Source organism: Enhydra lutris, unplaced genomic scaffold (genome assembly GCF_002288905.1).
Source record: "Enhydra lutris kenyoni isolate GAN:26980312 unplaced genomic scaffold, ASM228890v2 scaffoldscaffold73, whole genome shotgun sequence".
Classification (NCBI taxonomy): domain Eukaryota; kingdom Metazoa; phylum Chordata; class Mammalia; order Carnivora; family Mustelidae; genus Enhydra; species Enhydra lutris.
Window position 1 is genome coordinate 1,575,001 of NW_019154157.1, and position 15,715 is coordinate 1,590,715.

General features: G+C 42.0%; 1 protein-coding gene across 3 annotated transcripts in view; it reads right to left on the reverse strand.

Annotated features, from left to right (window-relative positions):
- LOC111160011 (DEP domain containing 5) overlaps positions 1-15,715 on the reverse strand; it is a 137,305-nt gene that overhangs the window by 67,750 nt on the left and 53,840 nt on the right. For all 3 annotated transcript variants that reach the window (XM_022522780.1, XM_022522781.1, XM_022522782.1), the window contains 7 exons: positions 15,525-15,659; positions 14,642-14,703; positions 13,965-14,038; positions 9,078-9,147; positions 6,747-6,783; positions 5,642-5,762; positions 2,940-3,160 (listed from right to left, as the gene is read on the reverse strand). In XM_022522780.1, the coding sequence (XP_022378488.1) occupies positions 2,940-3,160; positions 5,642-5,762; positions 6,747-6,783; positions 9,078-9,147; positions 13,965-14,038; positions 14,642-14,703; positions 15,525-15,659 (720 nt within the window). The remainder of the gene's footprint in view (positions 1-2,939; positions 3,161-5,641; positions 5,763-6,746; positions 6,784-9,077; positions 9,148-13,964; positions 14,039-14,641; positions 14,704-15,524; positions 15,660-15,715) is intronic.

Here is a 15,715-nt window from a genome sequence, read left to right on the forward strand (position 1 = left end):
AACTTTGTTCTAGCCAAGAGAACACAGGTAGAAGTGACATGCTCCATTTGAAGGCCTAGACCACAAATATCTCCACTCATAATTATCCCTTCTCTTTTCCCCTACTGTGCCAACTTTGAGGACCAGTGCTAATGATCATGGCATCCGAGGATGGAATGATCCTGGGGCCCTAATGATTGGGTGGATCAGAACCCCTTCCTTCTAACTCAGTGACCTGGACATAAGAAAGCAATCAAATGCCACTGTGTTTAAAAAAAAAAATTCTTGGGAGAAAAGAATGAAGAAACGGATGCATCTAGTGCTGACCTGGCAAGGAGGTGGCATGATATTTAGACTCAACCTGTCCCCCATCCAATGGCAGACAGGTCCCTATTATAGAGATGGAGGCCACAGGCCACATAACCTAAGTGGATCAGAGAGTTAAAACCCACAACCAGCTTCCCTGGTGTGCATCCCATGTTCACTAAGCAATCACCCACGTTAGAAAGGGGAATCCAACAGATGCAAATTCCATGGCATCAAGGAATCTGTCTTGTCCACCAGTATTTAGCCAATGCCTACCAAAGAACCTGGTGTACAGTAATAGTTAATTCCTCAAAGCTGATTTGTATGCAAGAAGAGAACATTCAGATCTCCGTGAAAGCTGTATTTTTCACAGTTAGTTAATGAACCGATAATCTGGTTTACCAAGTAAAGAAGAATATAGTCTAGTTAGTTATCATGAAAGTAAAAGGAGAAAACCCAATTTTTTAAGAAGGTAAGTTCATGCTTTGAAAAGGATGAGAAATATGACTAAGGGATAAAATGGGTCAAAAATACATGTAGAGGAATGGGGAAATGTTTTTTATGCTATGTTGGGTAGGTAAATAGATAAGGCCCCCTGAACATAGCAGAGAAATAGTAAACTAAGGGCCTATAGATTGTACTGCCTTACAATATTCCGGTGAATTGGTTTTTGGCTTTCTCAATAAACTCCCAAATATCACTAAAGGACATTGAAATCAATTCTACTATTCAGATAATTTTTAAGAAAACTATTTTCAAAGCTACTTTCAAAGCTATTTTCAAAGCTACAATGTTATTTCCCCAGAGAGCTGGATTTTAGAGTAAAAAAGCGTTTTGAAAGAATTAACGTTTAATTTAGCTTTTGTTACAGACCCTACCAAGAATATTTTCAGCAAAATGGGAGTACCTGTCATGTAAACTTAGATATTTCCAGAAAGTAGGAAAAAGATAACCTAGAAAATTTCAAATGTATTAAAATTCCTTTGAATGCTAAAACTAACTAATGTGACATAGGTTATATACTATAGTCATGCAATTAAATATCTGCTGCTTTCTCTTTCAGCATTTCCTTTTTATACTTTGAGCCAGTTAAAAAACAAACTTTTTCCTGTGGTCCAAAATTTTCCTAGGCCTGGAGCACCTGGGTGGCTCAGTTGCTTAAGTAACTGCCTTCAGCTCAGGTCATGATCCTGGAGTCCCAGGATCAAGTCCTGCATCAGGCTCCCTGCTCAGCAGGCACTCTGCTTCTCCCTCTGACCCTCTCCCTTCTCATGCTCTCTCTGTCTCACAAATAAATAAATAAAATTAAAACCAAAAATGTCCTAGGCCTTTGGCACAGTGTATATGATGCTGGAGCTAATGCCTTCCCTTTCAATGTCCTGGCACACAGAAAACAGTCCTCACCCTTCAGGAATCCTTCCAGGAGGGCAACAGAGGGCAGCTGCATGTATACAACATTCCTAAGTCACTGGTCAAAAGTCAGAAGGGCTATGCTTACATTTATAGAACATCTTCAAAATTAACAAAATTATAGAGAAAGAGAATGATTAGTGACAGTGTGTGGTTATAAAGGGGTAGCACAAGACAGCCTTGTGATGATGGAATAGTTTGGTATCTTAATTATGATGATACTCACAAATAAATAAATCTACACACATGATAAAACTGTATAGGAGGTGCCTGGCTGGCTCAGTTGGTAGAGCATATGACTCTTGATCTCAGAGTCATGAGTTCAAGACCCATGCTGGGCATGGTACTTCAAAAAAAAAAAAAAAAAAACCTGCATAGACATACACATGCACAAATGAGTACATGTAAAGCTGGTGAAATCTGAATAAGCTCTGTGGCTTGTACCAATGTCAGTTTCTGTGACTGTGAGGTTGTCTACAATTATACAACATGTCTCCATGGGGAAATGAATGAAAGGTACATAGGACCTCCCTGTGTGTGTGCATGCGTGTGTAATTTGCAGTTTTCCATGAATCCATAATGATTTCAAATAGAAGTTTTTTCAGGAGGGGCCTGTAGACTCCAGCTGCAGGTGCTGTCGAATGGCAGGATGAGATACAGAAAGAGCAGCACCCATGCTCGTTACTGCAAGCCAGGTTAGCAGGTGACTGCAAGAAATCTTACAGTAGAATATGAGGTAGAGGCTGTTTTAGGGATGGCACAAATGGCAGTGATAAGGAAATAAATAAACAGGGGTGCCTGGATGGCTCAGTCGGTTAAGTGTCTTCTTCAGCTCAGGTCATGATTTCAGGGTCCTGGGATTGAGTCCCATGTCGGCCTCCCTGCTCAGCAGTGAGTCTGCTTCTCCCTCTACCTCTGTGTTCTCTCTCTCTCTCTCATTCTCTCTCAAGTAAATAAAGTCTTCAAAAAATTTAAAAATGTTTTAAAAAAGGAAATGAGCAAACATCTTTGACTCTAGACCTAAGAAAGTCTCTACATTAACATAAGGAAAGGTATACAGTTACAGTGAAGGGGGAAAAAGTGTCAGAGGCACATACATACAGCTCAATGCACTGGCATGGAAATAATTAAGATATGGGACTTACACCCCACACCTGGTCACATCCCGTGCCCCCCAGCCCCTGCTATAGGAAGGGAGCTGTCCCCATCTGTCCCTAGCTGTGCCCATGCTTCAGCTCTCTGACCTCGAGTGCTGGTATAGCCCAAGGAGCTGCTGACTTCATACTGGTGCAGGTGGGGGTGTGGGATCATCAGGATGTTGGCACTCCTGCCCAGGGAGCTATCATCAGAAGCCTGGCTCCTCACTTCCTCAGTGGGCAGTGCGCGGCTGGGCAAGGAAGGGCTGGATGAGACATCACAGGAGCTGGCGCTCTTCCGATTGTGACTCTCCCGCTCTCGCACAGACCTGACAGATGAGAGACAATGAGTTACCAACCAACAAGTGATGCTGCCCCACCCAGAACTGAAAACACAAAACTAATCGCCACCCCAAGATACTTGGGAAACCAATAACAAAAATCCCCAATGTGATCTATGAGTGTGAAATAATGTAGGAGGTATTCTGCCTTGACCAGCTTGAGATGCTATGTAAGAACTGACTGTTTTCAAATGGCCCAAGTCTTAGAGTCATCGCTGTCAAGCAGTGACTGGTCCAGTCTGACCCTGCTTAATCCCCACTGATCCATCTCATATCCCTGAAAATGGGACAACTAAGCAGGATACGATATGATGCAAGAGAAAAGTACACGGTGCCACCTCAAGAGGCTTCCTGCATGAAAAATTGAGCCTAAATCTAATCAAGCCTCTGGAGGTCATTGCTGGTTTATAGGAAATCCAGAAAAGAGAGGAGAAGTTAAACATTATAACATAACAATCAGCCAAATGAAGAAAGCAACACAACTACATTTAGAGAAAAAAAGACATTCCAATCAAATGCAATGTCTACATCTCCTTTAGATCCCAATTCAAACTAAAAATACATTTTTGAAACAACTGGGAAATCTAATTATAGACTGGCTAGTAGATATGAAAGAATTAGTGCTAATTTTGGTACTTGTGATTACTTATTCTTATCTGTTAGAGACATACACTATAGTATTTACAGGTTTTTAAAAAAGGATTTGCTTTAGAACACTCAAGCAAAATGCAAAATGTGGGGAAAGTAATGAAATGAGTCTCACAAGACACTGAGCACTCTTCATTATACTACTCCATTTGAGCATGTTCGAACATGTCCTTAATAAAGGTTTAAAAAACAGTATACTCTTATTAAAACATAAAACTCCCTAAGGGGGAAATCTCTGAAAGCAGTAGGAGGAAGGATCAAAAGGGGAGAAGCCCAATGGGGAGACAAAAAGGAAAAGTTAGCAACTATAGATAAGGCTTGCCCTCTGGCATCAGAGCTGTTTGCTTTCCACCTGGAAGGATTTTGCCTTAAGTCAGAGCTTAAACAGCCTGAAAACAGATCCCCTGGGCTGACCATATGTACATTATTGCAACAGTAAATATATGGACACTAGTGTATGCTCAGTCCTGCACAGGGTACAGAGCACCAAAACATGGTCTGCTCCCTCAGGGAACATATAACCTAGGTCTCTGAAATACCAGGTCTTGCCACCTTTCATTAGAAAAAGGAAAACCAAGGATCTTGGACCATGAAAGCATTTTAAAATACTCCAAATGAAAGCACGACCGAGGGCGCCTGGGTGGCTCAGTGGGTTAGGCCACTGCCTTCGGCTCAGGTCATGATCCCAGGGTCCTGGGACCGAGTCCCGCATCGGGCTCTCTGCTCAGCAGGGAGCCTGCTTCCCTCTCTCTCTCTCTCTGCCTGCCTCTGTCTGCTGTGATCCCTCTCTGTCAAATAAATAAATAAAATCTTAAAAAAAAAAAAAAAAAAAAAGAAAGCACGACCGAGCCCCTAAGCAGCATCTATGTGTGGGAGAGCTGTAGTTAATGGCACTGAATGTTCTCAACATTTAGGAAATGTTTTGTCTGAGCTCTAAATGTTTTCGTCTTGGGGGTGAGGAAAAAGGACAGAAGATAATCATGTGGCCACTATAAGCTCATTTACCAATGTGAAGGGATGCATATTTTTCCAATCACTTGTGCTTAAATAAACTTGCATATTTAAGAAATCTGGAAAATGGGCTTGTGGTACTTGGTTCACAAGGGCAGGAGGAAGCCCTGGGATAGGGATGGCTTTTTTTTAACATAATACTCAGAAATTAATATATTGGTAAATCTAACTACATCACTCTTAAAGACTATCTTATGACCAAACACCATGGAGCAATTTAAAAAGCAATTAAAGAGGGATGCCTGGGTGGCTCAGTTGGTTAAGTGGCTACCTTCGGCTCAGGTCATGATCCCAGCGCCCTGGGATCGAGTCCCACATAGGGCTCCTTACTCTGCAGGGAGCCTGTTTCTCCCTCTGCCTCTGCCTGCCACTCTGCCTGCCTGTACTCTCTCTATCTCTCTGACAAATAAATAAATAAAATCTTATTAAAAAAAAAAAAAGCAATTAAAGAGAAGTCTCTTGCCCTCTGGGAATAAAAATCCAAAAGGAACTGTGGATCTATAGGATCTATACGTATTAGTAGCAGCCCAGTGAGAAAAAGATTCTAGAATCTGTGAATTGTTTCTCTTGGTTAGAAAAAGCAGAACGCTCTCTTTATTTGGAAAAAATACTTCCTGTAAATATAGCTAACAAAATGGGTGGGCCAGAGAACCTGGAAACAAAATCCCCAATGAACTACATGGTATAGCTTCCATTGGCTGATTTTAATTTAAAACAATTTCAGGGTTGTACTCATGAAGGTTCCTACAGGCCCTCAGATTTTTTCCAAGCAACTTTTATATACACCCCAAAGTGAATCTGGCAAAAAACCTGCAGGTGGCGAGGCGCTGAGCCCGGGATGGGCCTGGTAGCCTGAAAACTTGGGCGTCGTAGGCATCATAATCTACTTGGATGGGAAGGGCGTTCTCAGGTTCTTTTGGTGTCCCAAGAGCTGAAATGCATAAATCACACAAATAGTCATTAAAACACATTTCAACCAGATGCCTTCAGAGGGTCTTCGTCAAAATCCGCAAGGCAGAGATGATCACCATCATGACCGCCCAAGAAAAGCGAGATAAGGGTGGCTCAGTTGGTTAAGCAGCTGCCTTCGGCTCAGGTCATGATCCCAGTGTCCTGGGATCGAGTCCCACATCAGGCTCCTAGCTTGGCAGAAAGCCTGCTTCTCCCTCTGCCTCTGCCTGCCGCTCTGTCTGCCTGTGCTCACTCATGCTGTCTCTCTCTCTCTCTCTGACAAATAAATAAATAAAATCTTAAAAAAAAAAAAAAAAGAAAAAAGAAAAGCAAGATAATAATCCATTCATCAGGTTGTTGAAATTAAATGACTTACATGTCAAAGTGATACAGAAAATAACACTAGCACTAGGGTACATAGGTGGCTCAGTTAAGCATCAAATTCTTGATTTTGGCTCAGGTCATGATGTCATGGTTGTGAGATCGAACCCTGCATAGGGCTCTGCGCTCAGCGTAGAATCTACTTTACATTCTTTCTCTCCCTCTGCCTCTCCCCCACCCACCTGCTCTCTATCTCTCAATCTCTCTCTCAAAATAAATTTTAAAATATTAAAAAAAGAAAAAGAAAAGAATATAGCACTAAATAAAGAGAAAGTTTTGGCAATATTTCATTCTTCTGTGATTCCACTTAAAAAAGATCATCTTAATATGTAACACAGTTAGTACTTTAAAATTTTCTACCCAATCCCTACAACTGACCTAAGGAAAAGAAAAACAAGGTTTGTCACCATCCATTTTGCAGGTGATGGGACAAAAATATACAAGGTGGTTAAGGGACCTTCCAAAGGGAACTCCAGTTTCCCAACTTGGTGGTGAACTGTTTATGTGACCTCACATGATCTTGTTGCCATGGCTTAGCTGACTCTTTCTAAAAGGGATGAAAGGAGGTCACAAAAATACTCACATGTATCACGGCCATTTTTTGCTTTCTCAGAGGCAGGCTGTAAAATTAAATAGATAATTAATCACTGTCTCCTCTGCCAGAACAGAACTTATCACAAGGCACACATGTAGGTGGCTGCTCCCGAGGGAAGGGACCATACCTTCCCCCTCACTGAAACTGACGAAAAGGCAGGAGGGAACACTTGAGGCCCACCTACCTCAGTATCAGGCCCTACCCGGCCCACTTCACACCTTGGTCACCCTCAAAACTCTATCCAATAGGGATACGCACCCCACCTTCGGGAAAGGATACTCAATTCTAAAGAGAAAAAGGGACTTGCTCTAAGTCACATGGTTAGCAGCTGGCAGAGCCAAAATCCAAGCCCAGTCCTTCATGCTCTTGGTCAGTCCACTGGTGTGTATGTCCTACCATGGCTTGCTCCTACCTGACCCTAAGCCCTGCATGCATGCCTCCCCCTTCACCATGGTACTCTCAACCGGTCTGCCTATCCCCACAAGAGCTCAGCACTCAGTGGATCACCCAGTATGCTGAAATGGCATACAGAGATAGAAAACAGAAGGAGCTTTTTTTTTCCCCCAAATATTTTTCAGGACCCTTTAAACTTTCGTAACAATACTCATTGTTTCTTCTTTAAAATATCATGTTGGGGTGCCTGAGTGGCTCAGTCAGTTAAGCATCTGCCTTTGGCTCAGGTCATGATCCCAGAGTCTTGGGATTGAGCCCTACATTGGGCTCCCTGCTCAATGGAGACCCTGCTTCTCCCTCCGCCCCTCACCCTCTCACCCCACTTGTTTTCTCTCTCTCGATCCCTCTCTCAAATATATAAAAAAAATCTTCAAAATAAAATAAAATAATTGTGTTGCAGGGGCACCTGAGTGGCTCAGTTAGGTGTCCACCTCTCAATTTCAGCTCAGTTCATGACCTCAGGGTCGTGAGATCAAGCCCCACGTCAGGCTCCATGCTCAGCAGAGAATCTGTTGGAGATTCTCTCTCTCTCTGTGTCCCTCCCCCCCAGCTTACATGCAGCATGAGTGCCCTCGTTCTCTCTCTCTCAAATAATAAATCTCGTGGGGGAAAAAAAAAAAAGACAAAAATGGTCATGTTGCAGAGAAGTTCCTCTGTGTTCCTCTTTGCCCAGAAGGGTTGTGATGAAGGCATAAAACCTCAGAGGACAGGAGGTGGCCCTTTCTGGGCAGAGACCCTTCTCCCAGCACTTCACTACTTGACATGGCCTATTTTAGTAGGAATCTTTGTAGTCCTTGAAATTAACATTTTCCTTATTAGACAAGTAACATTAACCCCCCATACTCCCCCAGAAAGGAAGAAATGGCCCTGATACTACCAACACAGCAACAATGGGACAACTTTCAGAGTTCAGCTCTGGTAGAAACAGGCAGCTGGGTGAGAGCACACTGGTATACCATCTACATACCTAACAGTCTGTTCTTCTCTTCATATTACATCAAAAACACCCTTTAAGATTCTTAAAACTGGCATTTTTATTGGCTGTGAATATATTCCATCGAGTGGATATCTCATGGTTTACTTAGTCATTTCCCTATTATCTTCAACTTGTCACTATTATAAATAATACAGGACCAAGACTTCACTTGCATTCAATACAGCTCAGTTATTTCCTTAGACCACATGGCCAAAATGGAATTATCTGATTAAGTAGCATGAACATTTGCACTGCTGTTGATATACATGGCTGAATGCTTTTCATAAGTATGGTACACCAACCAGGTACTCGAGCACCAACTTCACCACTTTTTCTAGGACTTGGTATAATTATTTTGTTTTAAGGCTATCTGGTAAGCAGGGGTGCCTGGCTGGCTTAGTCCGTACACCATGTGACTCTTGATCTTCGGGTTGTTAAGTCTGGGTGTAGCAATTACTTAAAAATGAAATGTTTAAATATAAAGTTAAATAAAATAAACCCATTTGGTGAGCAAAAAATAATCCTATTCTTGTTTGAATTTGCATTTCTTTTCATATTTCCCCTTTGCTGCAATGCATGCCCATGTCTTTGTCCCCAAAGGTATCTGAGAGGTCCCAGTATCTGAATAAACCAGTCACATCATAACTAAAATAATTCTTTTCATTATTAAGGCATTACAAATAATTGTCATACTTTTCCCAAAGATATTTCTTATGGTCTGGGAGGGTTTGCCTTGTTATTGATGTATTTAATGTGGAAAATTACAAAGCTCTAAGACGAGTATCTTAAACTTATTAATGACCGTAAGGGAGAAGGGCATATCTCGGAACCAAAATAACCATGTTGGTGAGCAACTATCCCTGAAGGGTCTGGAGGTTGGTGACACCTACCTTCTTTCCTGCCAGTTTTATTCGTGGGGTGAAACTGTTACAGAAGAGCTGGCTTTTGGATGTATAGAAACTGTGAAAGAAGAAAGGGTCATTAATCTAAGCTCCTTTCATTTTAAACTTCAAGACACAATTAAAACGCAAGCCATGGATTAGCCCTCTCATGACTACCTGTGTCTCAGGCTTCACTCAGTCCCCCAATTCTAACTTGTTCTGTAATTACTGTAAAACATTAAATATGGTTTTAATTATTGTTCTTTCATTCTCCATAAACTGTTTCATGCTAGCCCTGATTCCTAACTGGATGAGAATCTCCTCCTTAAATCTATTTATACCATGATACTTTTGCATCTTGATACTTGGCATGATGCTGGGCCCAAGGGTGCTCCTTATTGGTTGAATAGTATTTGGTAAGCAAGAATAAATCATGCAAGGAAAGAAAAAAGTGGTCTCATGAAAAGATAGCACAGGGGTGGCTCAGTCTGTTGAGCATCTGACTCTTGATCTTAGCTCACATCTTGATCTCAGGGTTGTGAGTTCAAGCCCTGCACTGGGCTCCATCCTGGCCATGGAATCTACTTAAGAAGAAAGAAAAGAAAAGAAAGGAAGAGAAAAGGAAAAAAAAAAAAAAGGAAAGGGAAAAAAAGAAGACACAAACCATCAATTCCTACCCCTTTGAAAATCACATTTGTCATGTCAGTCACTGGGAGACCCAAGCTGGCCCTGGGTATACTGAATGAATGAGTAAATAGAGGCTATACAGCCTTTTCCATTTCTCAGGCATGTCTCTGTATCCTCTTTAATCTATAATTAATTTATGGGAAGGATGTTCTGAACACTAACCAATCCCCACCTTCCATCATAACTCTGATCATAAGCAAAAAAGAAAAAAAAAAAAAGGCAGGATCAATAGATAACCAGCAGACTTTAGGGCAATCCTAATAACTAACACTTATGTGCACAAGAACATAAGAATACTAACTGCAGTGAGACCTGGAGTCCAACCAGCCCCTAGCACTTGGCCACTCCAAGTGGTACCAAGGAAAAGTACCATGTAGAGGATGTAGCTCTGTTTCCAGATATTAATTACAAAAGATCTGAGGGAAGTGATGAATCACTAAATTCTACTCCTGAAACCAATATTACACTATATGTTAACTAACTCGAATTTAAATAAAAATCTGAAAAAATATAAATAAATAAAAATTTAAAAAATTTGTGTGGCAAAGTGATATTAGCCACAACAATGGGTTTCTACTAGATCTATCCACATGAAATTGCTGTGTTTGAAAGTCAAAACCAGTCTCCTATCACAATTTCAAATGGTTTAAACCAACAGTTTCAGCTTTGCCATGAACTTATTGTTCAACCCTCGCAAGCCACTTTCCCTCTCTGGAACTCAGGTTCCTCACCTATACAGTGTGACTGGAGGTCTCTATGATCTCCAAAACAGTCTCTGGGGATAGTCGGTGATATCCCCCACCTTCGTAACTCTTCGTAACTTCGTAACATCTGCTATTAATTTACTTTTTGGATCTATTTTCATTACTAAGCAGCAATACTTGGGGAGTGATAAGTTTTCACTGAAGACAATTTGATTATGCTTCAGGTAAGCTCTCTGGCCTTGTGGGATGCTTTTGAAGAGGCTGCAGACAGAATGAGATCAATGGCCCCTATGAGCGGCCATGTAGCCCAGGCAGCCAGCCCTCTTTGCTCCTGTCCCTGGATGGCTCAAGCAAATAAGTCTCACAATGAGAAGTGAAAAGCAGGCCTCAGGCCATCCCAGCTCTCAAATTCTGAAGCCCCACCTGTGTGAATCTATCATCCATCTTAAATGGCATCAGAGAGCCAATTTGGCATGAAAAATAAAGTGATGCATGAGGAAACCTTCAAGTTATTATTAATTAAAATTTGAAGAAATTACAGTGCTTAAATTCTTATATAATTTTTTGTGTGCTACAGCTACTCTGTCCTTTAATTATTTCCTAAACTAAACATAAAACCATGAAATATGGTGTGTAATTAAACAGTAGCTATTTTCTTATGGGCAAAAGAATCTGAATGTCTATTTAAAGATTACAAAGCCAAAACTAATTAAAGGGCTGACAAAAAAGAAGATACATTGCTCCCTGAAATAAGTGAAAAATCAAAAAAGTTCAAAATACTATTTTACTTGGACCAAGTTTTTAAAATGACAGAACATAAATACAAGATGAGGAAGATTCTGAAGGCAACCTCTTGGAAAGCAGGCACTTTTTCTTAAAGTGACTTCGTCAAGCAATGCAATGACAACATACAAAACTGAACATCACCGAACAGTTACACACACATGTACATAACGGAATCACATGGATGACCAGCCAGAGAGTCCGTCACTGGGCTGAGAAGGGAGAGGCATACTCAGAACAGGATAATTACTGGGTGACCAGACCATCTTTACACAGATGGCCAAACCACTATTCCTTCTTGGTTCTTCACCTATGAATGATTACAGCTGACTGGGAGCAACTACCATACAAGGGCAACCTGGCCCATAACAAAGGTAGAGGAAAAACTAGAAGGCCAAAATCAGCATTTGTGATCAATTTTCAAGCTGGTCTCCAGCAAAGACTTGTAACTAAACAGAAGACAAAATTACAGGTTCTGTTTAGCTTGGGAAACAGCCAAGCAGTCTTCTGCCCCTCACAGAGTGCCGCCTTAAAACAGACAACCCAGTGAAGGGCAGAATGGTCTAGAAGCACTCAAGAGAAGGTAGCTATTGGCTCTCCAGGACAGCACAGGAAAAACTCGCATAAGAGAGATGTTGAGGTCAGGTCTTAGAGGATAAAAAGGCATTTGTGAGGAAGAGGGCAGGTGGAGAGGCCCTCTAGGTAGAAAGACTCAGAAGAGGGGGAAGTATGCATCTGCTATGCAGAATAAAAGAGGGCAAAAGGGGGAAAGGAGGCCTCAGATGTCAAACACTAAAGTGGTATGAGCAATCAGAGAAGAAGAGCAACAGGATTTAGTTTTCATGAAATGAATGACTCTGGTAACCAGGTAGAATAGTAGTTGACAGATGCTGGCCCCCAGACCCCCAGGGTTCCTTGGGGTGACATACGGGCCTACTACATCAGGAAAAGTGAACTTTTCCTTATAGAAAAGTGAAAAGAGTACTTTCTCACTGCTGTATATTTGGTTGCAAGTAAGACTTATACTTAAAAAAAAAAAAAAAGGTGGGGAGGCTGTTACTTAAGAAAAAAATTGGAAAGAAGAAACCACTGGCCTAAAGAACTGATTCTCGAAATGGGGAATGGGGAATGAGGTGGGATTCTGACACCCAGGAGGCATGGGGCAGTGCAGGAGACATTGGATTTTTTTAGTTTTGTTGTTTTTTAGTCTAAATGATTTCCCTTTCCAGTGTCCAATGGTTTCAACTGCACTTTCCAAAAACCTGCAGGCATTTTTTTTAAAAAAATCATAAAACACTAAAAAGAAATAATAGCTCAAGTCTTTTCACTTTTGGCAGGTCTGAGGATATCTAGTTCTCATAGTTAGTTTCCAGGAGGTTATGAGCTCTACTGGCAGATTTCAAAGGAACAGTTAACTCACTCCAGGTTTTTTGATAGGAAAATTCACTTAGCCACAGTTCTTATAGACATTTTGGTTGTCACACTGGGGGTGGGTGCTGCTGGCATCTGGTGGGTAGAGATCAGGGATGCTGCTCAACTTCCTACAAGGCATGGGGCAGCCCCCCAACAACAAAGATGATCTGGCCCAAAATGTCAGTAGTGCTGAGGTTGAAAAACCCTGATCTAAAGGATGGACTGAAGGAGAGAGATCAGAAATAGACACACTATTAAGACTACTGCAGGGCGCCTGGGTGGCTCAGTGGGTTAAAGCCTCTGCCTTCGGCTCAGGTCATGATCTCAGGGTCCTGGGATGGAGACCCACATCGGGCTCTCTGCTCAGCAAAGAACGTGCTTCCCTGCTTTCTCTCTCTGCCTGCCTCTCTGCTATTTGTGATCTCTCTATCAAATAAATAAAATCTTTAAAAAAAAAAAAAAAAGACTACTGCAGTTATCCAGGGCACTTGGGGGACTCAGTCGGTTGAGCATCTGCCTTGGGCTCAGATCATGATCCCAGGACCCCACAGTAGACTTTCTGCTCAGCGAGCGACCTGCTTCTCCCTCTCCCACTACCCCCTGCTTATGCTATCAAGTAAATAAAATCTTAAAAAAAAAAAAAAAGATTATTGAAGATATTCAAAAAGATGAGGATGGGAGAAGGCAGTAGCACTGAGAGGCAGAGAGATAACCCCATTGAGTCTCTGTCAGCAGAAACACTGAGGCCTTGTCCCATGTGAAGAAGAGGCTTGGGGATTTTTCTACAAACAGAGAATGGCAGAATGTTCATCTGCTATAATCTGTGGGAGCTGGGAATTGTAATAGCTAGGGCTAATAATAAAAATAAGTCCTGCAAATTTGCCTTTATTTTTTCACTCTAGACTGTTCTTATGTTACTGCCACCGCTTTGCATGTACAGAAGCTCTAAGCAAACATTGAACTTTGGTCTCCGCATTTTCTGGACAGAAGTTTCTATGGTAAGAACTTTACAGATTGGCGGAGGGGGGGGGGCCCTGGGTGGCTCAGTTGTTAGGCGGCTGCCTTCGGCTCAGGTCATGATTCTGGGGTCCTGAGATTGAGCCCCGCATCCAGCTCCCTGCTCAAAGGGAGACCTGCTTCTCCCTCTCCCACTCCCCCTGCTGTGTTCCCTCTCTCGCTATGTCTCTGTCAAATAAATTTAAAAAATCTTTAAAAAAAAAAAAAGAAGAACTTTATAGACGGGAAGAGAAAATGGCAAGGAAGTTACTCAAAACCCACATCATCTACTATGAATCAAGGTCACACCTACCTGTGGTTTATCCAGTGAGGAATATTATAGTCATCGCCCAGACAAGAATCACGAGGAGCACTTCGATTATGTAGCTAGAAGGAAAAAGCCAGGTCACAGATCAGCTAGAAAACAAGGAGGCTATGGAACTGCTCCAACTTTTCTTTTTTTTTTTTTAAGGTTTTTTTTTCCATTTTATTTTATTTTATTTCTTTTCAGTGTTCCAGCATTCACTGTTTATGCACCACACCCAATGCTCCATGCAATACGTGCCCTCCTTAATACCCACCACCAGGCTCACCCAACCCCCCATGCCTTTCCCTTCCAAAACCCTCAGTTTGTTTCTCAGAGTCCACAGTCTCTCATGGTTCATCTCCCCCTCCAATTTCCCCCAACTCACTTCAACTTTTCTGTTCTGAAGTATTCGCTCTTTTATTGTTTTCAAGATTTTATTTATTTGACAGAGTGAGACACAGTGAGAGAGGGAACACAAGCAGGTGGAATGGGAGAGGGAGAAGCAGACTTCCCACCAAGCAGGGAGCCAGATGTGGGGCTCGATCCCAGGACCCCGGGATCATGACCTGAACCAAAGGCAAATGCTTAACAACTGAGCCACCAGGCGCCCCTATTCAGCAATATTCTCAAGACCACCCTAGTACTAGGAACTAGGTTTAGGAAGCACTCCAAAATCGAATTACCTTGAACAACGGGACAGCATGTAATGGTTGCTCCCCCATGCATACCAAGTCCACACCAATTCCTAAAAAAGACAGAAGACAAAAAGAGTTTGGGGTGGAGGTGCGAAGAAGTAGAGATAAGTGTCCTAATCTATTAACAATACTATTTAAGCGGGTCAGGGTATGAGGCAAAGCTGACTTCCCATCCTATGATTTATAACCTCATTTGCCTACACAGCAGAGAGATAAATAGATGCATTTTGTCTCTTTTCCTCTTTCCTGCAATTATTAAATCCTTGACAATTAGCCTTTGACTGCTTTGTAAATCATGATTAGTCAAAAAGACAACCCAGGCCCCCATTACTCAAGTTTCAAGGCCAGAAAGGAACAGGAACCTTGTTATTTCAGTAAAAAAGCAAAACAATCCATATCATTTAATGGAGCTTCTTCACTGGCAATCAGGATCTACATTCCACCTCCATCTTGTTGTTGAAGCACAAATTTAATGAGGCCAGGGGTACAAGCTGGGGTAGCAGGGCACATCATGGAGGGAGGACAGGATCAGAGGATCTGATGGTCCTCCCCAAGGCAGACTGATGGCACACCAGTTCCTTGAAACAATCCCCCCAAAAAGAGTTCTCCAGTGTCATATATATTTGCAAAACCCTGAGTACCATTAGAGATAAACAAGATACACTAACATATTAAAACCTGCAATTAGGGAATCTGCCTAAACTGTGTATGACCCAGCATTTCCCAAACCAATTTGACCACGGAACTTTTTTTGTCCCCTAACACTATTCACATCTCCAGGATCTCTGACGCAGAACCAGGGAAAGCTCAGAGTTCTATGGGTAAGTCAGGCTATAAACCCTCAGAGACAGCACAAATCAAGGAACATTACCATTATCTATCATCCGCTGCTTGGTCAAGATCATGAGTAGACGGTCCACTTCAAACACACCCACCCCAGGCGTGATCACCACAGACATTTGCCCAGTTCGGTCAAAGTTGCGGTTGATGTAGTGCTTGTCAAACACTTGAAAGAAAGCAAAAGTTCTCAAATGAAGAGGTTACAGCTTCTCAGAAACCAGC